General features: G+C 38.0%; 1 protein-coding gene across 14 annotated transcripts in view; it reads left to right on the top strand.

Annotated features, from left to right (window-relative positions):
* FHOD3 (formin homology 2 domain containing 3) overlaps nucleotides 1–22,701 on the top strand; it is a 385,520-nt gene that overhangs the window by 167,465 nt on the left and 195,354 nt on the right. For all 14 annotated transcript variants that reach the window (XM_065052812.1, XM_065052801.1, XM_065052803.1 and 11 more), the window contains exons 4-5: nucleotides 5,769–5,836; nucleotides 22,103–22,208. In XM_065052812.1, the coding sequence (XP_064908884.1) occupies nucleotides 5,769–5,836; nucleotides 22,103–22,208 (174 nt within the window). The remainder of the gene's footprint in view (nucleotides 1–5,768; nucleotides 5,837–22,102; nucleotides 22,209–22,701) is intronic.

The raw sequence follows: 22,701 nt of genomic DNA on the forward strand, positions 1-22,701 counted from the left end.
GTTGTGCTAATTAATACATAACAAACTGTTCATAGAAAGAAGATAAAATTAGATTCAGAGAAAAATGAAGATTTATAATATGCAAAAATGAAGCAATCTCAGCAGAAGCATCAATTTTGTTAATGCAATAGTGGGCAATGTGCCTGTGAATGAATCCCTTCTCCATGTATTTTCTAGGGGGTCTGGGAGGAAAAGAAGAGTGCCTTGTCTGGCCAACACATTTATGACTAGCTTTTGTGGACAAAAGCAAAACTAAAAAGAGATCCTATTCTTGGCACAGGACCAGGTCTTTTCTTAGATGACTGCTTTAATTGTTTTGACATATAGTGAAAGACTGGCATACTGCACTAAGTAGTTTTATATACAGTTGTTTTACAGATCTGCAGCACTATATTTACCCGTGGGCCCTCTCGAGTAACCCAGCAAAGTCCACCAGGCTCTATCTTGAAGCCTATTCACAGGATTGGAGCTGTATGCTTGACTTATTGCTGTGCTATCCGTATTTTTATACAGTTTTATAATTGTGTAAATTCATTCAGAAAGAATAGCACTTCTTTAAAGTTGGAGTAGTGTAGTAATAGATTCGGAAGTGTGGTACTTGGAGTTCACAGAAAAAGGTTTTTTTATCTGTTATAAATGTTTTTCTTTGTTCTGTATGTTTTTTCTCTATCAGTGCTGGTGGAAATCTAGGCAGTTCATTTAAGTTCTTAAAGACTGTTACTATTACTTCTATCACCAATACTTCTTAGTGAGCACTTAAAATAAGGTTTTATTAGTTGTTGCAGGCACAAGAATTACGTTTTCAGTTTCTAAGCACTAGCCAGTTTGCAAGTGGCTAGGGAAAGCCAGAGAATATTGCTCCTTCGGTCCCATGCGAGGACTTCTAAAATGAATGGCAGGAAACGTTTCAAATGTCATTTAATTAGATCTGCACCAGGTACCCTGCTAATGTAATCAAATGTGGAGTTAATCTCCCTTTTATGTTTTTGTAAGGAAAGGAGCTTCATCTTGAAATTATAGTTTAAAGAAAAGAGGCATGGATGGGAGACGTGGAGGTCATTCAGGCAGCAGCAAGTGAAGCAGAGCAACTCCCATTTGTGCTCAGCCAGATGTTCATGAGCCTTTGCCAATAGCTCAAAAGGCTGATGCTACATAAATTACTATATCCCAGGGACTAATTCAATGGGTGTGATGGAAGAGGAAGGGAGGAGGATGGTACTCTGTCAGTCAGAGGTCAAGTGTAACACATGGGACTGAACCAAGCAATATTCAGCTAGTTCTGTTTTTTCTTTTATTATTATGAGTTGGAAACACTTGTTTTCCCATAGAAAGCAGAAGAAAAGTCAGTACTTTCATTAAGAATATGAAGACTAATTATTATTTTCTTTAAAAAGTCCCTCTTCCCCTGTAGCTGGAGGAGTTTAATAGCCAATGAAATTTGAGCCACTGATGGTTGTCTTTGAAAATATAGAATCCCCTTTGAAAGCTACCAGTGGCCCAATAAACGAAAGATCTTTAGAGGTTTTTCTTGGCTTCTGAAAAGATGCTGATTGCAAACCAAACTGCCCCTCCTCCACTGTAATGTTTGTACCAAATTCACCTGGAAAAATCCCTTTTCACCTAGCATGAGTTGTTTTCCTTTCTACTCTAGGAGAGATGTTTTTACAAAAGTAAAAGCAAACGAAAACCCAGAGTAATAAATAGTGGTTTTCTTTTTAGACCATGAAGAATTCTCTCAATCAAAGTGCTGCTGTTGCAAGAAAACAGGCACGTGTATGTTGTGACCTCTCACGTGTGCCTGTCTGTGTCACAATCCTGGTTATTTTTTATGCTCTACCTGTAGAAAGAAGCAGTGAGCAAAGGAAATCTCTTTGTTTTTCAAGGCTGTACACCCACCAGTTACGATGTGAAGGATAATTTAACAAATGTGACTCTTACTTGTTACAGAAAGATAAATAAAACTTAAGCCCATAGCGGTACTTGATTTTCTATCAGATGGTTTCAAAAGAGTTTATTCTGATTTTGAATTTTTGAGGTTGGCTGTGCTGATGCTTTTTAATTTCTTGGGATGTCACACAGTCTACAAATAAAAGCAGAATTTCAAGGTTAATGAAGTACCAGCTCAGCATCCCAAACAACATTGCTCCATCAGTGGGAAGCCCATGGTGGGACAGAGTGCCTTTTCTTTCACAAAATAAAGAAATAAGCAGTGCCCTCTAGTGTTAGTTAACATCAGAGGGAACCACCACGAGCATTTTCTATTGTCTAGGTATCTGCAATTAAACCTATTTCACAGCTGCAGGTGCGTCTCTTTATTTCTTGAAGAAAAATACAAAAAAGAACTGCAGCATCAAGGCTTATCAGAATATAACTGTCAGAAATGCAGTCATTATCAGGAGGTTCAATTTCTGGCATAAAGCAGTCCTGGTGTATATATTCAAACTTCTCTACAAGGTGTTATAACAAGGCAGTGAGCAGGTTGGGCTTTTGGGCTGTCCTTTGAGCACCTCAGAATGCTTTGATTCTGGTGATAGTAGCAGGCTGCACTCCTGTTTCAAAGCCGTACACATCATTTGTTTCAGTTAAAGACAACTCTGCCGGGGTGCACCATGGAAGTTCCGATCACCTCTGTCCTTTAGCATGGAAGGGTATTTCTCAGTCTGTTTAAAAGAGGGCAGTGCTTTAAATTGCTTATATAAAACAGCAAGCATTAAACAGCATTTTCTATCTGGTTTCTGAATCATCTTCAGTATGAAAACACTGTAAGCAAATGTGCCTTTCCCTCTCTGTTTGATGTTTGTTGTTTTGTTTGTTGTTTCTGCTTGTTTTTGTTTTGTGGGCTTTTTTGCTTTTATTTTAATTTGAATGTCTACTGTGGAGAAAGAGTTTATGAGTGAATATTGCCTTACAGTTTCTGCTGATGCATTTTTATAGCCTTTGTTGCAGTCTGGGGCTTTTGGGATGAGCCACGAGGTCCGTGTGGTGTTAAAGTTACTGTTGACAAATGGGAATCCCGAAGGGCCTTGAGAGCGTCTTACAGAGTGTCTCTAAGCTGCAATCTTGTGTATGCATTTATAGTTTTCTGAAAAACAGCACACAGAAATACAATGAAAATACAAGCTTTCATAAAATGACCAGTGCAGTACCTTGGCTTATGCAGGCTTTTCTGCCCTGGGTGAGGTTCAGCCTGGACTGCGCATTTCTAAACAGAAACATCTCCTGATGTAGCATGACTCCAAGGAGTGACTGTCGCACTTTCCTCCTTGGGTTCTGCTCTGTGAATGTTTCTGATGGCTGCCAGCACTGGGAGAAGTGGATGTCAAGCCTTATGTAGACAGTCAGCATGTTGCCCATGTGTAAGTATATCAGGTGAAGAGGTTAGGAACTTGGATTTCTGAGCTGACTCAACAAGGTTAGATCCACGTGAATGTACATTATCTCTGTGTAGATCTCTGCACCCTGGCAGATGTCAGGAATGAGATGACTTACCTGGGCTGTTGCTTCTCAAAAGGGGCATCAGACCAGCTCAAGCATTTGCAATATGTGCTGCTGTTGCCAAACACAATACTTCCAGTAGTTATTGATTCTTCAGCGCTAATCATAGACCCCTTTTTGAGCTGCAGTCAATAACTTCTGTCCTTTTTGCTACATGCAAGCGGGGAGAGCAGTTTTGTTGCTGATTGCCAAGGATGATGTTATGCTCTGTGAAAAGACCAAGAAGAGAAATGTTCAGCATTGTTCCTCTGAGACGTACCAAGAATCTGCACGCACCAATGAAAGCAACCAGCGTTATGGTATCATAACAATGGTTCGTTAGTACTCTACCCCAAGCTGGGATAATGATTGTTGCTGTTTAAGACCAAGACCAACAGATGGCATTTGTTAGGATGTTGATTTTTACGTACAAAGTTGCCAGCACATTAAGAAGTGGTGCCTCTCTTAATTAAGATGATAATGTACTGCCTTGTTTGGAGAGATTTTGCTCGTAATGATGCTGGTGAATTATGAATAGAGGGAAATTAGTAAAAACAAAGGCCAGATGGAGGTATCTTTCAAAGAGGAATATTTTGTGTAATATGGCATGTAAAGTTGACAGACCGGGTCTTGAAAGACCTTTATTATTCTTTAAGCTTTCCTGACAAAATTACTCTTTATCCTGCCAAGAAATGTAGTTTCACATGCCAGTGCATTTCTAACAGAGAATAATTAAAGTATGCCTCCAAGTTTATGGCTTGAAGTGCAATCCATTCCTCCAATGTTTTGTCAGGAATCTATAAACAGTGCAAGGAAGGAGAAAACTTACAACAATAGTTTTGCCAATTCTACACGTTCTGCCTTTGAAACCAGAGGCAATTAGTGATGAACAAAATTGCTTTCAAATTAAAAAGTGTAAGTTTTGCTGAAGTTTTACTTCACATTTTTTGTTTGGTTGAAGACGACTGTTGGGAATAAGAAGTGTTTTTTCTAAAATTAAAACCTGCCATCTTTGATTGAAGTAAAAAATGATTACTGAGTCATAAATGCATTGAATCCCCAAATGCTAGGCATTTTTTGTAACTTCCTGAGAGAGGGAAATAAAATTTAATGTGATTTTGTAGTGTTAAGTGGTAATTAAAGGAGAAGTAGACAAAGGAAAGTAAGACATTTCAAACCCCCAAAGTTTTATTTCATTTTCTTATAAGAATATTCCCACTCCACAGGCATTCCAGCCTTGATCTTATGACCTGCTGGCCGCTATCAAATGCAGATGATGATCTGTAGATGAAAGTGTGTCATGAGGGATGATAATGAAGTTTTGATTTTCTTTTCCTCTCTCCTCGGATTGTGTTAGTATAATGAAATACAATTTAAGACTGTAGAACTGTTGCATATAGTCTCTAACTATCAGATACACCAAAGGGAGTAGACCAGGAACACTTGAAGCACAAACCTGCTCCATCCATGCATAGGCACAAATCACTTCTATATACACGAGAATAAACTTGAGATGTGCAGTCCAAGACATCTTCCAAAGGCACAAACATTGTGGCAGGGTTCAGAAAGATAGCAGAAGAGTTACTTTTGTCTTCTTTAATTATTTCTATGAGTATGCATTAGTAGGGGAATAAATGAAGTAATATATTTCAGTATTGGATGATGAAAAGAAGGCCTCTGCTTCATTTTTTTTAAAAAAAGATCGAGATCAGTTTTCATAAGAATAAAACACTGTTTTGAATTATGCTTAGAACAGACTGTCCGACTATTTCTGGTATTAACATTCATTGCCATTACAGAAAGGATTTAACAATAGAAAGATGAGAACACAAGAAAAGAATGTCTAGAGGGAAGGCAGTCAAGGATGGGATTCAGTGGCTCTAGCTTTGATAACAAAAGCAAAGAGTGCTCTCAGCTGAGTCTTTTGAGACTAACCTGGTACTTTTGATAAACCCTAAATTTACCTTAATGCAGAAAAAGCATCATTTCTAGACATTTTCAAAAACTTCTTAAGAGCATTGTTTCTCACCGATCCTGTTGAGGCTATTGTGATTTTACCTGGGAGATGCTATCTGAAGTTATGGACAACTAAACCATGGTTTTACTTGCACTTTTTTAAAGAAGGAGTCTTGTATTTATAAAAAACAAAGCTGTATTATTTAATAGAAGTCTATCTAATGGGAAATGGGCACTGTGAGTCTTCAACTCTTTTGAAATCGGTACTCCTTTTTTGCCATGTTATCAGTTTTGTTTATGCTGAACTTCTTTCTGTTTTCTTTCTCTTTTTTCTCCAGAAAAACTTTACAATTCAAATGGACGGGAGCTGAGACGGGCACTTTTCTCCTTGAAACAAATATTTCAGGTGAGCAAATAATGGCTGTCCATTCTGTGATTTGAACATGAAACGAATTTCTTTTATATATATATATATATTTTTTTTTAATGTAGAGAATAGCTTGCAGTTTCTGGCAGGAGAGAATTATAAGACTTGGTTTCTAGTGTGCAATTAGCCAATTGCTTCTTAAGGTCTTTTTATAGTCTGCGAGCCTTCCCCTGTTCCTTCAGTCTGTCAGAAGGCAGGAACAGAAGCGCAGTAATGGCAGAGTGAGTGGTTGGAACCTGGCAGGAGAGCAGAGAAGAAAAATGAAACTCTTAGATGGAACTAAGAGTTCCATCTAAGAGATGAAGAGGTGAAACTCTTAGACTGATCATTAGACAGTAACATAGTTCTGTATTGGAAAGACTGGAGATGGGATATGAAAAGAGGAGCTAGGAAGCCATAGGTTGGGGTGATGGCCCAGCATTGGCCTAATAATTGACAAATAGACTAGATTTAAGCCACTTCAAAAACAAAAAATACGTGAGAGACATGAGACAGATCTGATGAGGAGCCAAGATGTAGTGGGAGAGCTCTGAAGGTGTTAGAATTTAGACTGAGATTAAAGGAGATGATTTACTGCTTAGCCAAAAAGATACTTTACAGAGTTGGGGAGGGCTTAGTAGTGACTGATGGGTTTAAGGAAAGGCATGGATTTGAATGTGAGCGTTCACTGTGGAGGAGACCTGGAATCAGTGCAATTTTTGCTTCTGTGGGGACGTAGCCAATGTGATAGGTAAGTGATGTGAATGATAAGAAAGTGAATTGAATGAAAAGCTTGGATTTCAGGTTGGTTTTACTAGATAAGGAGAAGGACTCGGAAACATTGCAGTACTGGAAGGAAAGTTGTTGGGGAGAACAGGTCAGGAAAATTGAAAAGAAAATATCGGTGAAAACTAGAGCATGCTGCCAATGTGATCCTAAAATGGGATTCAGGATGACACGTTCCATTTCTATCGATAAATATAAGTGAAATCAATAAGAGAAGTGCCTCTGCTCCTTTGCTAATGCATAAAATGGAGGTTAGCAACTTATAATGTTTTTCAGCTAGTAGGTACAAGGCTTTCAAGCTGTTGGTTTAACATTTTTTTGCTTTGTTTTAAACAGACATTTCTTCTAAGAATAACAAGATTTAACAATTCTGCAAGGCTGCAGAATTGTGAATTTCCAAAACACACAATGCTTTTTGTGGGTTTCCAAAATTAAGCATTCAGAATTTAGAAAATGCCAGAATGAAGATTTTTCTGAACAATAGGAGTAAATGGTAAAGGGTGGACCATTTAATGGAAAATTTTGGTACTTGAAGATGTCTTTTTAGATCAGAAAAAAAGTCCTTGAATTTTGAAAGTTTTAGACAAAGGAGTTTCAACTCCAAAAGAGTCTGGTTGTCTCATGGCCACAGATTGGGAAAACCATTGTCTCTTCAAGGCATTCCCAGGGAAAACCTATTTGAGAGTCGCAATGCACGTTGGGTTTCCCTGTGAGCTTGCCAAGTGGGTGGACTGCTTGCTCAGGGGAAAGGGGGCAAGTTTCCAAGAGTCTTCTCTGGTTTCTTCTCTTTTTGTTCACCTGAGCCGTTTCTGGGAAGTATTTGTATTTCTACAAATTTATGTTTTCCACCATTTAATCCAGGCGTTGACACATATTTAACAGTGAGTGCTAATCCTCTCTTCCCATCCATCCTGCACTTCCCGTACCTCCCATCATGACTTTTCCCAGTTAGGATATTTGTAAATGTTCTCTTCCATGTAGGTTATTTGAAGTCTAGTAGGTATTTCTGAGCATGTAGGGCTCAGTGCCTTCAGTGAACACACCAGTAAGATCTCTGCCTTCCAGCTGATCAGCTGTTTTCATGGAAATGTAGTTTAAATATTTATCCTAATAAATTTAACTGGAGTTGATTGGGCTGAAGAGTAACGAGAGGGAAAGGAAAAGCAATGCACACAAACCCATATCTGTGTATGAATTTAGTTTTTAAGTGAAGTATTTCTGACAGTTTCAGAACATAATTTTCCTTGAAGAATTAGACTTCCCTGCTTCCTAATATATGTGATACAGAAAGGAATTTGGGAATTATCTGTTACCATTTAAAGTAGCTACTTCTGGTAGAACAGTGGCTGTTTGTCAAACAAACATACCCTTCAAAAAAATTTCATATACTCTCAAAATTCAGATTCTAATTAGTGGGTAATTGAGGAGAAGTCTTCCTCAAGCTGGCGAGTATTCATATCACATGCTCAACTATTTAAGGTAGTACACTTCAAACTAGAAAATAAGACTTTATATGATGTAAAGTCCAGTTTACCTGTCAACTTTGCTGTCCTTAACAATAGTTGCTAACATTGCTAAAGGCATCTTTTGAGTATGATTTTTGTTTATCTCATAACGAAGTGTAAGAGCATGTAAGATGATTTTTATATCGATTTTTAGAAAGAAAAGCTGTTTCAGTTATTTTAAATGAAGAAAAATACAGGTTAGTATTATAAGGTTATTTATACACCAAACACTCTTTTCCGAAAGGTCATACTTAATTTATTTTTTAGCCCATGACATTAAAATGTATTAACATTCGTAATCTATTGTGTTACATTTAAAAAACCCCATATTTTTCAGCATAAATATCTGTTTTATATCTTATTATATTTAGGTTTTTAAAAAAATCCGTAAGAGTACGGTGTTTGGAATAAGATGTGGCCTTCAAAAGCAGTCTTTATTTTCATTTTAACAAATTTTTTGAGCGTTATGGAGACTTCATCATGTCCTTAAGTGCCAAGACAGTTTGTAACACCATGTTTTTATAATCATTTCATCGTAGCTGAGTTAATTTGGCACAGTTTTATGTCAGTATCATTTTTAATTTAAAGAGCTTGAAGGTAACGTGCAGTCTCTTATTTGCATTAAGTGGGAACAAGCCCAAGTTTCACATCAAATATGAATTCCAAATAGTCGGAGGTCTTGGTTTTTCACGCGAAGCCTCAGCGAAGCTTAAAAATGTTTGGCAAAAACAATGCCTTTGTTTCAAATTTTAAATGAAAGATTCATTTGGCAAGTGCAAACTCAGAAATTCTCTTTGGTTTCTTCTGGTGGGCTGGCTTTGGCAAAATGCTAAAGGTTATGTGGAGCATTTTTCTTTGACAGTAATGCCATTCTGTTCCTGTCCCTCATTCTGAAGCATTAAGATAGCCACACTCACTGTCTTTTGCTGGACTGTACTGCAGTATTCTTCTGATTTACAAGTGTGCTTTTTGATGAACAAGCTTATGGAGTAAGGAAAGTAATATTCAGACTAGAAGGGTATGAAGCACAGGACCTTAAAAGAACTTTAAAAAAGATACACAGATATAATTGACAGTGTGCTGTAGTATGGTTTAGCTCCCTTTCAGCGTATTTTCTGACAGACTTACGAGTTGCCTCGTTCATTCATTTATCAGAGATTTGCAAATTTTGTGCAAAGTGCTAAAATTCCCAAAGGCATCCAGGGCAGAATCCAGCTGAACATGGTAGATATAAAAACAGGATTGAAAAACATTCTTGCATTTCCTGATTGTGATATCATAACAGAAATAAAAATACAGCTGCTTAAAACAATTCAATGCCAGTCATAAAAGCAAAAGAATTGGGTACAAGCACTATAATATAAGTAAATAGTGCAATGCAATTTACATGATATTAAAAAAGTTAATTTAACAAGGCATCTGATACAACTAGATGTAATATAAAGCAGGCATGTTTTAGAACCTATAAACAAGTCTGCCTTGTAGTTACAAAGCATAGTTTTAAATTATATTGGTTGCATTATTTCAAAATATGAAATAACTGCATAAGAATATGGTGGTGTAAGAAAACTAAGAAAGCTGTAAAGCATGTTTTTTCAAGTCTGTTGAAATCTATAATCATGTGTAAATCTGCTTCTTATAGTTTTGGAAAATATTTTTAATCAGTGAATACATTAGGCTTTCTGGAAAGCAAACCTAAAGGTTGTATTTTAAAGTGTTAAGGAAAGAGACCAATTTTCTTTTAGGACTGTTTTCCCCATGAAGTGTAATTTGACAAATGCAGGATATCTCCCACTGCTTTTCTTGAGGAGCCTAGATTCCTGTGTTGTGTTGTGATCAGAAAATCAAGCAACGCGGTTACAAAATTCTCTTAGAGATTTTTTTTTTCCATTGTTGAGAAATTCATTAATCATTGAACAATTGAGCTTTGTGTAAAATGTCACAAAGAACAGCTACATACAGGCCCTGGAAACATTAACTAGAAGGTGTTTGGATAGACACAATCTTATCAGTAAGTGAAATCAAATGTCACACACTTCAGCTGCTAAGGAGTCATCAATCATCCTTAGGAGAGCAGAAGGAGTATTCTGTGTTTGCCTCATTGATCTTAAGGAAGGAGGCTGCTCCTTCCCCTCTTGCAGGCATGACAGATGACTCCTTAGGGTTTGAAGCCGTGTGACACTTGATTTAGGGGCCGCTGTCATCACTTGTGAGGCAGGCTGCCATCTCGCCCCTTTAAGAGCCCTCTTGGAAGGGTTCTTGATTAAGTCATGAAGAAGAAAGAAACCTTCATTTCCTTCCCAAATTGAATCCATTGTAGTTCTGCACAGCAGTTTATATATCTGTTTCATCCTGTTTTACGAAGTATATGTCTCATTACCGTTTAGAATTTATAAATAAAATAGATATGACACATTAAATGTCAAAATCAGTTGCTCAGTTTCATTGGCAGAGCGTCTTTGTGCCTAGACAATGTTACGGGCTGAGATCTAAACAGTTTTTAATGAGGCTGTAAAATGTGAACTACTTCCACCACGAGTATAGTCTGAAAACTTGGGAAACCACCATTATTCATTCTCTGATTTGAGTGAATCTTTGATTTGAAACAGGAAACCTTTTTTTATATGGAGCCCATCTACTTTAGTGTCCTCAGGTTTGTAATACAATGCATTGTTATCTATTGCTTAGCTGACATGAAGAATATTTCTGGTTTTAAGTGACTTTTCTAGTAATTTTTGATTCCACTATTAACTGGGAGGAAAAAAATAAAACTTACAGTCTACTGATGTATCTGCATCTACTCAAGGTGCAAAGGGTGAAAATCTGTCCCCACCAAGTCAATGGCTAAAATGTCTTTAGTTTCAGTGTTGTTTTTATCTGGTGGTTGAGTGCATACAGATAGATGGACTGTGGTAAACAGTCACAGCAACAGCAGGACTTTTTTAGTTTCCCGCTAAATGCTTTGTCTTTATAGGGGGAGGCAACCAAAGCTTTTCTGGCTAATAATTGTATAGATTATTCTGATACTGAAGTGCGACTTGGTTTTCCTTGCTTGCCTCTTGCACTCACAGGGAAAAATGTTATCTGGGGAAAAAGATCATGTAATTATCAGTGCCTTCGTTAACTGAGATAATGCAAGATTGAAAGCAGACATCTACTTCCAAATGGTTCACCTTCCTGAATTACATTCAGCCCTTTGAAGGCAGCTTCCAGGCTGATGTGGCCCTTTGTGAAAATGAGTTTGACGCCCCTGTAGCAGAGTTTCTTTTCCATGTTCTTTCTTTCAACTTAAGAATTGTACTACAGTTCAGCTCCCTTTTCCTGAAAGACAGGATGCATCAGTTTATTGCTCTGTACAACCCAAACAGGTAGCCCACCATTTTCGGTGGCAGAACTTGATGGTAACTGTAACGTTAAGTGCAGTGAGAGCACTAGAAGCAAGGATTATAGTGTCATGGTAAGATGGATTTCTACCTGCAGCTCCCTCATGTGATAGAGGAATCATGCAGATTATGTGAAAGTAGTGAAGATAATGACCAAAGTCATAGAAGAAGTGAAATACCATGTTCAGAGTAAAGGGGAAACAGAACTGTGTTGGAGAAGATGGTGGTGAAGATCATGCACGATCACAACAATTTGATCTTGGTGACTGAAGACATCAGATTTAAAATAAGGACAGAAGTGTGGCACGGAAGGAACTTCTCTGTTCAGGCTAAGCGCCCTTCCCTCTCTGCATTTTCATTTGTCGTTAATCAACTTAAGACATGAGTGATTCTTTGGGGATCTCAGTTTCAGCCACTGAAGATATCTTTGTTTCCATCTTAGCAGTGCAAACTGCTATTTCCTTCCCTATGTATTAATGCCAATATGTGTCTTTTACAGACTGATTATGTATCAGAAAAGTTTAAACATGAAAGACAGTGGGCTGATTATTCTCCTTAGTCTTCTAAGAATTTGTTGGATGCATCCAAAAGGAAGAAAACTCTTTATGAAGGGAAACCCAGAGTCTTAAAGGACCAGTCCTTCATTCATATACAAATGAGACATCTCCCAGAAGAAGAAAAAATAATAAATGAACAAGAAATGAGTGGTAATAAATGATATATTGAACCTTGATAAAATAAGTTTTCAGGTTTTAAAATTATCCTTTGTACATGGACGCTCAATAGGAAAGAGCAATTATCCTAAGAAGTTACCTTAAGTTACCTTTCACTCCGGAAGATTACTTTTTAAAAAAGGAAAAAATAAAAAACTTTGCTAAGAAAGTTTTAAACTTTTAAGTCTTTTCATAAATGTATGCAATTTTTGTTGTCAACCTGCTACCATACTTTTTCTTCTGTTTTTGTTGGCTGGAACTCAATGCTCTAAGCAAACCTTAACTGTGTCTAATAAACACTGACTTGACTTTGAGGTATCTCAATGAATTTAATAAAGCAGGACTTTATTCTCATCTATTATTATTTCTTCAAGATTTTTTTTTTTTGTGATTTTCTTCAAAGAAATTATATTTCTTCAAGTTTTTTTTTGTATGCTGCAGGACAGCTACTGTTGCAGGGACAGGACTTGGACTTGATGATTCTTGTGGGTCCCTTCCAACTCAGGATATTCTATGATTCTACTGGGATACCTACATGACTAATGTTGCATATCTTAGGTACCTGCATACCTGTCATTTGAGGAATTTGGGAAATTTGAGAAAGTCTTTGAGAAGTTATCTTTACAAGTGTTTACTTTCAAGTTTTACATATTTTTAAGAATTTGAACAGATGAAAAAAATCCAAAGATCTCTGAACCTCTTTCAGATTACAGTACTTCCCAATATCTTCAAGCTTGAAGAAATTCTGCCTGTAAGAGAACTGCATATTTTTTAAAGGTATTAAATAATGGATATGTTTTCATGCGTTTTAATTTACAAAGTAATGTTGACTATTAAAACATTTATTTTGCCCCCATGCATTGTTTCAACCATCCAAAAGAAACTGCAGAAAGGCATACAATTTAAAATGTGTCCCCGTGTAAAGGAGGTGTGAAATAATAAGTGCTGCAGCTTCTCTGCCTTGCTAATGGCAAACATTGTATTTGTTTTGCTGGTATTTTTAGGACAATATAAAATGTGTTCTTGAGAAACAACAGAACTTTCCTGAAGTGAGGGCATTTCAGAAGGAAGACTACAGGGGATTAATGGCTGTAAATCAAACAATTTACTTTTGGGTGAATTTCTGTATCTGTTTATTGGTACCAGGGTAGAAATCGGTAATGAACAATACTACCTCTAGCATCTGACTGCAGTTTTGGAGCGCTCCAGTCCAGGGCACCCTTGTTCTCAAGGGGCTTTTCTTCTATATGTGCTGGTGGGAATCTGAGGGAAATGAGACAGCAACTGAACTTGCCCAGTGTCCTTATCTGAGATGAACTCTCTGTGACAGCAGAAGACTTTCCTCTTGCTCCCCCTGAGATCTGTGTCTGGTTCATCTTCTTAAAGTAGCATCCTGACTCAAAGTAGAACAGAGGTTTCATGGTTTAATTCAAGACTTGCCTGCTTAACCACTGGCTCACCTGGCCCATACATAGAATTGTTTTTTAGCTGCCTAAATAATTTAGGTTGAAACGGCAATTCAGTCTTAAGGGACTTCTAGGACTTAAGTCTATGTATGTATGTGTATATATAGATATGTGTGTGTCTGTTTGTGAAATGATTTCTTTCCAGATTTGTTTGCAATAGATTACTTGGCTCTTAAAACAGACTGAAATAAACAACGACAACTTAATTAGATAGTATCAGGCACTTCTGGAATGGCAATCTAGTGTTTTAATTGTATCAATAATTTTGGAGTCCAAAGAACAGAACTATAGTTTAAAGTGTGGGAAAGTAACTATAAATTATCTCTTGGCGGTCCATGCTCCTTCAATCACTTCCTGACTATGTTTACTCCGTTTTCAAGCCAAAATGAGCTTTTCTAACTGCAAACATTGCAAGCCAATCTTGATCTATAAAATGCAACCTGTCGCTTAGCCAGTAAAAAAGCTGGACTCCAGAAATTGTCTGGGATTTCTGTTTCTAATAGAGCACGGCATAACTCTTATTACTACATAATTGTAGTCTTGTCAATGGGAGTAATTATTTGGCTGGTAACTTTAGCAGATGTGATGCATACTGCAGGCAGGTAACAATAGTTAAAAATATTATTGTGGAGTCTTTATTGTGGTATATTTCTAATGTAACCCCTGGGGTCGCACTGGTAGCAAGGCAGCTGAAAGGTGGGCCGAGATGAACTGGCTGCTCATTTTCCATTGCTACTGGGGTGGAGTGTCATATAAGCATTTGAAATTATATGGGGAACCTGTGGGCATGAAGGCTTTCGGGTAATGGAAGTGCATTCTGGTCACAGCCTTGTGCTGCCGCATTCCTACTGCTGCCTGGGGCAATCAAGTTAGGAGCAAGCTATGGGGCTGTTTTGAGGGGTTTGTTTTTGCATAAATGAGGTTTTGTGGGAGGGATGCTTAGGAAGGAAGATCAGTAGATTTCTATTCTTCTTGCACTGTTAGGAGTAGGAAGGGTGGAATAATGACCTGCCCATCATTGATGCTACTGCTGACAGAAACCCAGATTTTGTCATTCGGCCTTTATTCGCTTAGTAACAGCGGAGGCTTTTCAAGTACATTGGGCAGTAGTCTTGCATTTTACTTTCTTGTGGTGGAGCACCAGATGTATGTATTGTCATTTGAGATTTATGCCAGCGAAAGCCTGCAGTTGCGCATGCTTTGCTCTTTGACCTGCCTCCTCCTTCCTCCTTTTCCTCACCAGTCAGCTGCTGTCCCTCTTCTGCTAATTTACATCCCCAAATGAATGAAGCCTAATCCCTAACCCTTAATCCTCCTAAAACCAGCTGAACTTTGTGATCCTATCTTGACTTTGCAGGAGATTAAAAAAAAAGAAGGGGGGGGAGGTGAAAAAATGTCTTTTCTTAAAAGGAGCCTTTTGGGGAGGTGGGGGCTTTCTGCAAGTACACTGGCATTTTAGTGATCCATTATTTTTCTTGCTATTTTATATTTTTTATATTGAGCAGGATCATTTGTGTTTCCATTTCAGTTCTGCCTCCTTGCTCTGCAGCAAATATGCCTGGCAAGGGAATCTGATAAAGAGGGGGTTCCAAGGAGACCTTGTTCTGATGTGCTAATGTAGAGTGGTTATAGTACACTCTCCCAGCATGCTATTTGATAGAAGAACATAGCAATGAATAGAGATTTCCCTAGATTTCCCTTTTAAAAAGAAATCATTTTTGTTTCTGGAGCAAGGCAGTGTCTGAATGAGCCATGGCCCTCCTGCCTGTAGGACCCTCTGTTGGTGCACTGTCAGCATCTTCTCCCACAAGGTTTCAGATGGAAGAGGATGATGCCTCCTACGCTACATTGCACAGCGCATTGGCAGTGTTCATGTTGTCTTTTGCTTAGGTGAATTATCAGAACACTAAAATGTGAATACGGTGAAGTTACTGGTGTTGGTCTGCAGAGAAAATCAGAGCTGGCCTGAGAATCAGAGTTTAAATCTCTCTTAATAGGGATGTTGTAGTGTGAGAGAGCAGAGAGGGAAGCTCTGCCTCAAGCAGAAGGTGAAGTGCATCAAGCACAGGAGCTCAGTGTGAGTGCAGTCCCTCCGGTAAGCCCATAGATAGGCAAAGCTTAACAAGAAGTTTCTTATGTCTACGTCTGGTACCCTGGCTGCCTCTGGTGCTCTCCCTTCTAGGCTGGATTGCTGCAACTTTTGTGTTTTGGCAAGTCTGGTTGGTGCAGAATGTGATTGCTGGCTCACTCAGTAACGTGTCATGTGGAGAGCACAGCCTGGGGAACCCCATGGTTCCTTATTTAAAGAAATGAACATTACAAAATGTGCAGTGTTTAACTTTGTAACAGAAACCGGAGAGAATTGTACAGCATAGAACTAAATGTGGGAATGCTCAAGAAACCAGAAACAATGAGATAGTTTATGAAAAGAAGAAAAAAACAACACAAATCATAAAAATGAGGTTCTCCTTGGTGGAAATCTTATAGACAAGCATCTTGTTATGATTCTGTGGAAAGACAGTACTCTGCACAGCTGTTAGCCACGTAAGAGAGAAATATGTATGTTCACATCCAAATGTGAATATTCAGTTACGAATCCAGTTTCCTAAAATACTTGGAATGGAGCTTTCAGCAGTAATTGTTAGCTTTAAAAAAAAATCCCTTTGAGAAACTGTGTTCTAAAACCTTGATTCTTATTAGGGAGCAAAGCAAATTTCTTGTGGCATTAAAATAATCGTGCTTTGGGTAAAAGTTTAAAAGTTCTAGAACATATGGCCAGCAGAAATAGCAGGCTTCAGAAAGATTTATCTTTAACAGTAAGTAAACAATTTATCTTTGCACGTGGAAACTGCACATCAGATAAGATGCATTCTTGCAAAGTGCCATTCCTTGGAAGAAAGTCTTCAGTCTATACCTTCAGATAAGACCCCACAGAACTGCATTAGAGAATACACCAAATGGTGTAGAGACAGGAGAGTGGTTAGGAAAAAAGGGAATTCCAGCTACACTAAATATTCTGCTAGTGGCATGTGAGCATAATGTGTATACTTCTTGATCACAGGGTTTGTGGGATCTTTTTAATATCTAGGCTGAGTTATGCAGGTGAAAGTATGATTTGTGCATTTTGCCAGCCATATAAATGAGCTTTAAACTTATCAGTTTGAATGTATTTAATGTATTTTTGTTATACATTGGACAAAAATAGAGCTCTGTTACAAAGCAACGTACATTATCTTGTTTTTTCTTCCTTCTGAGATGCCTAAGGAAAGGAAGAGACACGATCTATCCCGAATCTGTGAATGAACATGTAAAATATAGTTATCTGACAAGGCCAGCGGTATCTTTTCATTAAGACTTTAAGTAGCCAGCCTTTGTGTCACTGCACAATCTTTACGGTTGTGGAAGCTTAGCAGGAAGCTTAGAGAGCTTTGCCTGGGTTTTGCTGCTTTTCTCATCAGTGCCTTAATGCCTGCTGATTAAGGAGTCATAAATCTTTGCGATATTAGTGGAGGAGTCCATTTCCATAGCAAATGACAACCTTTCCCTGCCTCCTTTTAACTGTTATCACACACACGCGGCAGCTACTTGTACATTTCGTTGTCACACACACCATATATTCCATACAATGAATGCTCTCTTCCTGGAAACCTGAACCCCTCACCACTGCTAGAGAGTAGCCTTTACTCTTGAGGTCACCTAGCTTGGCAAGTCAGTGAGTTAATGGGTCTGAAAAGATTATCCTAGACCAAAATTGATGTAAACATTCTCCTTTCAATGTAGAACGTATGGACTTGGATGCCTTTCATCTTTCCCTGCACATTCCAGATGTTTGCTTCTTTCCTCTCATCATATATACATGATGGGATAGATAATGTACTGAGTTCAGATTTATGTCTAGAGCATGATGTGTTTGTACTCTCCTTCGTTACACCTTCTTTTTCCCTTTTGTTTGGGAAAGGAGAAGTACCTTAAAAGCCTCTTTTAAATTCAGGTTTGATTTGTTTATTCAGTGCTTTCCAAAAGCAATCTGCTTGGAGTCCCTCGTCCCCTTCATTTCCTCTGCTATTCTCCTGCAATATATCTCCTTTCAGTCATGGATGACTCTGTGCTATAGTGGTTTACTCCTTTGGCCGCTTTGAAAAAGTTCCAGAAGGCAGATCTCACTGTGTGCTTTTGGACAGTCATTATTTTGTTTGTTTGTTTGCGGTTTTTTTTGGTTTGTGGTTTTTGTTTTTAAATCGTCAACATAAAACAGATCTTTAGCATGAGGTAATTTGATTATTAAATGCTATTTTTTACCCAGGAAATACTCTAATATGCATCCATTATTTAAGATTATAGAGAATATCTTAAAAGTCATAACAGATAATTCAGTTTTTATCTTTTATTGTCAACAGCCTTTAATGTCTATGTGCTCTTAAAAATACTCTTTCTCTTTTGAGTCTGACCTGAATTACTGTTAACTTCTCTAGCATCCGAGTGTCTTTTATTTTTCCCAAATGGGCATGTTAGGTCGATTAACAAATGTCAGTACCAGCAGACCACAGTTATTCTTCCTTTTTCCTGTTTTTCCAGTCTTGCTTATTTGATTGTGAGTCAAGCCAGGATCGATTTGTTTATTTATTTATTTCCCCCTCAAGAATGATGAAAACATATTTTCCCAAGCTGATGCAAAATCAAAATGTCTACTAGAGTATAAACTAAAGTTATTTAAAGAACAAGGAAGGGTGCTCTGAGCTGGGGCACCATTACCAACTGAAATAATCATTGCAGTTACTTCACTCAGTAGCTTATGTTGTTATACACCTTGTTTCTCTTCAGTTAGTAGTATTCTCCAATAACATACATCTGTTTGTCATCTGATTTGCAGAATAACTCTTTTGGAGGTTGTTTCCACCCCTATTCTTGATTCTGCACTATGTTACCGATTTCTGCTATTTTTTCCTAAATTCTGTGTCTTGCCCTTGCTCCTATCACTGCCCACTCTGCATAGGGGAAGTTTGGCACCTTCTCTCTTTATTAACAGGGAGTTTTTAAGCATTGACCTTGTCATACAGTGTAATTTACTTTCTAGGCATGCAAACTCCTTGTGAATTACTGTGGCGTGTAACCTTAGGTTACCTGAACCCCAAACATACTGTAAGCTTAGCTGACAAATTCCAGGGATACATTCCTCTCCCTTGAGTTTCAGGAGAAACAAGATTCAAAGTGTTGAAGAGCAAGAGATTACTCAAGTTTCTTTGAGTTAAAAGCACCAGATACAAGGGGATGTATGAGAGGGAACAGTTGCCTGGCTCCAAGGGTTGGCTGGAAAGGAGGCACCTCTGGGGTCCCAGGGTTATCCTTCTCGCACTGTTGGAGGTGGTTCCCCATCATACAAGTTTAGCTTGAATGTTGCTTGCCATCCACTGAGACTTGGATCTGTGTATTCTATGCATGCATATTTATTCATGTATGTATGTATTTGTATTTGGTTGATTTTAAATCAAGTCACTTAAGTCTGAGGGGACAAATTTGAGATATGGCTTTGAACATCAGCACGTGTTTTATCTTGTGTCCTTTTCTTATTTTTCTAGGACTCTTATTGTTGTAAAATGTTGTTCTCGGAAGTTCACCTTTTGAATTTTGGTGTCACTTGCCACACAAATTAACTTGAGATAAATTGCTTCAGAATTAAGTGTACAATCCTCTCCATGATGATGTTTGGGAAGGGCTTTGCTGGAGACCACTGCTCAAGATGGGAGAGCCGGGGGTCTGTGTGCCCTGGCCAATGATGCCCCTTCCTTCCTTGGTACCTGTCCTGTGCATCAGGACATGCTCTTTAGGTTGGTGGCTTGGCCTCTCTGCCAGCAAAGGTCCCCTGTTGTAAGGTCCTTAGGTGCTCAGTGTAAACAGCCGTCCTCTGTGGCGATTAGAAACAACGCACACACAGAGATCTTGTTGAGGAAGGAGAGCTGAGCCAAACAGAGCAGAGAGCTAAGCTAGGCTGAGGCCTTTATTAGCCATTGACAATTTATAGGATTTACAGATACGGGCCTGGACTAAGATGTTACATAAGATGTTTTTTCAATAATTGTTATTAAAAACATACCACACGCATGTTTGTTTCAGTTACGTTCCCACTCATTCACAGACCAGACCCAAAAACATTCACACGTCATACATTTGGGGGTGGTTTTCCGACCCAAGATACCATTCTCACTGGCCTGATTATCATTTCTTACACTCATAAAAACATACTTCTGTATAATCTGTCCAAGGCCCTTTAGCTGGAACTGCTGTTCCCACAGTCTTCATTTTTCTCTTCTGTAATAGCAAAGGGAAATCCCTGGTAGGCTACAGTGGAAGGGGATCTCATGCACCCCAAAAATGCCATTACGTACAACAGAAGAAACCAGGATGTAATTAGTGCTGTCCGTAGAGATAGATTGTCAGTGTCCTCTTCCTCTACTAGTAATCCCACTGTCTTGTGAGTATGCCAAATGGATAGGGAAAATTTGTCATCTTTGTAAAATTAGGTGCTCGTATCTGTAGTGCCCTGGTCTGACATGGGAGTTTGTAAACTTCCTAGTTCTTCTCGAAACATTGACAAGACTTTTATCTATCTAAAGAAAAAAAGTAACATCCTTAAAAAAATAAAACATTGAGACTGAGAAATAAAACTTTTAGCTCAAGTGTGTGGAGTGGTGGATTTTATTTTACATATTTTGGGGGTTTACAGTGTACTTTTGCAAAGATGTGGGGAATGATTGTGTGCTTCCTCTTTATGTAGTTTTCAATGGATAAATCACCTTTATCATGTGACAAATTTTACATGACTGTAAAATATATACTTGAATTGTTTTAAAAATTTTGACCTTTCCTGAAACGTTAAACAGATTTTTCTCATATCTACATTTCTTACAAATTGCTAGATCACCTTACAGTTTTAAATGAGCCATTTGGTCAGTTTTCAGAATTATGTAACTTAGATCTTGTGAAAGAAGGAAGTTCATAAGAAATAATCTGTCAGGGTGAAAGAACTTTGCAATAAGTTCATGGTCGCACTAAAAGGGACTTGATTATTTTATTTCCTTTGGCACTTTTTAAGTGCAGTGAATTGAGAAATCACTCTCAACAACAAAACTATCCACTCTCTGGATCTTGTTTTTTCAGGGCTGTGTTACTGGGAAGCTGAAATTTCTAACTAATACACTGTTGTATATGAAAACATATACTAAAAATAATAAAAAGAAGGGACTCAGCAATTATGATGTTTTTGTCCACACTTCTCTTTCATTAATATTTTAAATTGGGTTTGTGCCTAGTTTGTACGGCTAATTCATTAAGTGCTGTTTAGTTGAGTTTTTTGTAGCCTTTTGTTTATCTACATGAGCCTTCTATAAGAGGAGAAGGCGAGCTTTAGATACGGTGCTTCATAGTCCACTGGCATCCTATGATGCATGTAGCACCAGCAAAGCCATCTTCTCCCTGGTATGTGATACAGGGTCATTCTGCTGCACTGAGTAAATGACTGATGGTTAAAAATAAAAGTGGTGCCTAACAACAGGATGAGGGGCAGCAGGCAAACACTGAACCACAGGAAGTTCCTTCTAAACAAGACGAGAAACCTTTTTACTTTGAGGGTCCCAGAGCACTGGAACAGGCTGCCCAGAGAGGTTGTGGAGTCTCCTCCTCTGGAGACATTCAAGACCTGTCTGGACACATTCCTGTGTGATCTTTTCTGGGTGAACCTGCTTTAGCAGGTGGGTTGAATTAGATGATCTCCAGAGATCATTTCCAACCCCAACCATTCTGTGATTCTGTGAAATTCTAAGGAGTATTTTCTCTTATATTTGCTGTATTTGCCATGATAAAGTGAGAATTTTATCTACTGTTGTTCTTATATTCAACACCAAGCCTTCTCAGTCTAAATATCATTAATTAATATTACATTAAGACAATGAATGTAACATTACATTGCAATAAACACCTGTTCTCAAAGTTTTGTTGTATGCACTTCAAATACTGAAACTACAATTATGCTAAGGCATGTAGATGTCCTTCTCTTGTTGATACTGACACTTTATGGATGTCTGTTTATGTGATATCATGAGATTTTAATATCAGGTAGAATGTCTGCAAGACCTTAATGAAAAAAATCAAAGGTCATGTTTTATGGATGTTAATCTTCTGTAGCTGACTTAAGGTAGAAGCTCATTTTTCCTTACTTTGCATCAGTATATTTAATTCTGATTTTAAAATTCAGAATTCTGTTTCTGGTCTTCTGTATAACAACTTGCATATCAACTTGCTTACATCACCTGGAACATAAAGTTACTGCTGCAGGCTTGCATTTGGATTTACATTATTATATAACCTGTCTCTTCATCTTTCAAAATTCTAATGCAGCTTTTCCTTTCTCCTGTGGCAGGATGACAAGGACTTGGTACACGAATTTGTGGTCGCTGAAGGTCTGACTTGCTTAATCAAAGTGGGAGCAGAGGCCGACCAGAACTATCAGAACTACATCCTGAGAGGTAAAGGAAATGCGCCCAAAAGTTGTTTTTATTGCTTTGAAGCTCTCACAGATCTGCTGCAACTTGCTGTGTTGTCTTGGAACATGTTTCTCAGTTTGGTCCCAATTATTTCATGTTATACAGGAAAATTAAGGGGAGATTGATGCTTACTGCAGGATGGAAAATTCAAATATTGATAGTCTCTCCATTGTCCAGCTTTTCTTGTAGATTATACTGAAAATCTGTAATTCTAAGAAAGAAAAGGCATTTTAAAGCTTTGACTAGATAATTGTAAATGTCAAAGGGCAAAGAGCAAAATAACTTCGTGGAGTGAGATTAGTAGCTATGGAATAAACAGTGAAATAGTCATATCTTAAGGTCTGTTGGCTGGAAACAATATTTAGTTATCTGATATTTTTGAGTTTAACAGGTAATCAGAGGTTTACATTCTGTTCTTTGCACTTAAAAGATAATGTGCGAAGGTAGGGTTTGGAGAGTGATGTGGAAAAGGTGT

The sequence above is a fragment of the Columba livia genome, chromosome 2 (assembly GCF_036013475.1).
Source record: "Columba livia isolate bColLiv1 breed racing homer chromosome 2, bColLiv1.pat.W.v2, whole genome shotgun sequence".
In the NCBI taxonomy this organism is placed as follows: Eukaryota; Metazoa; Chordata; class Aves; order Columbiformes; family Columbidae; genus Columba; species Columba livia.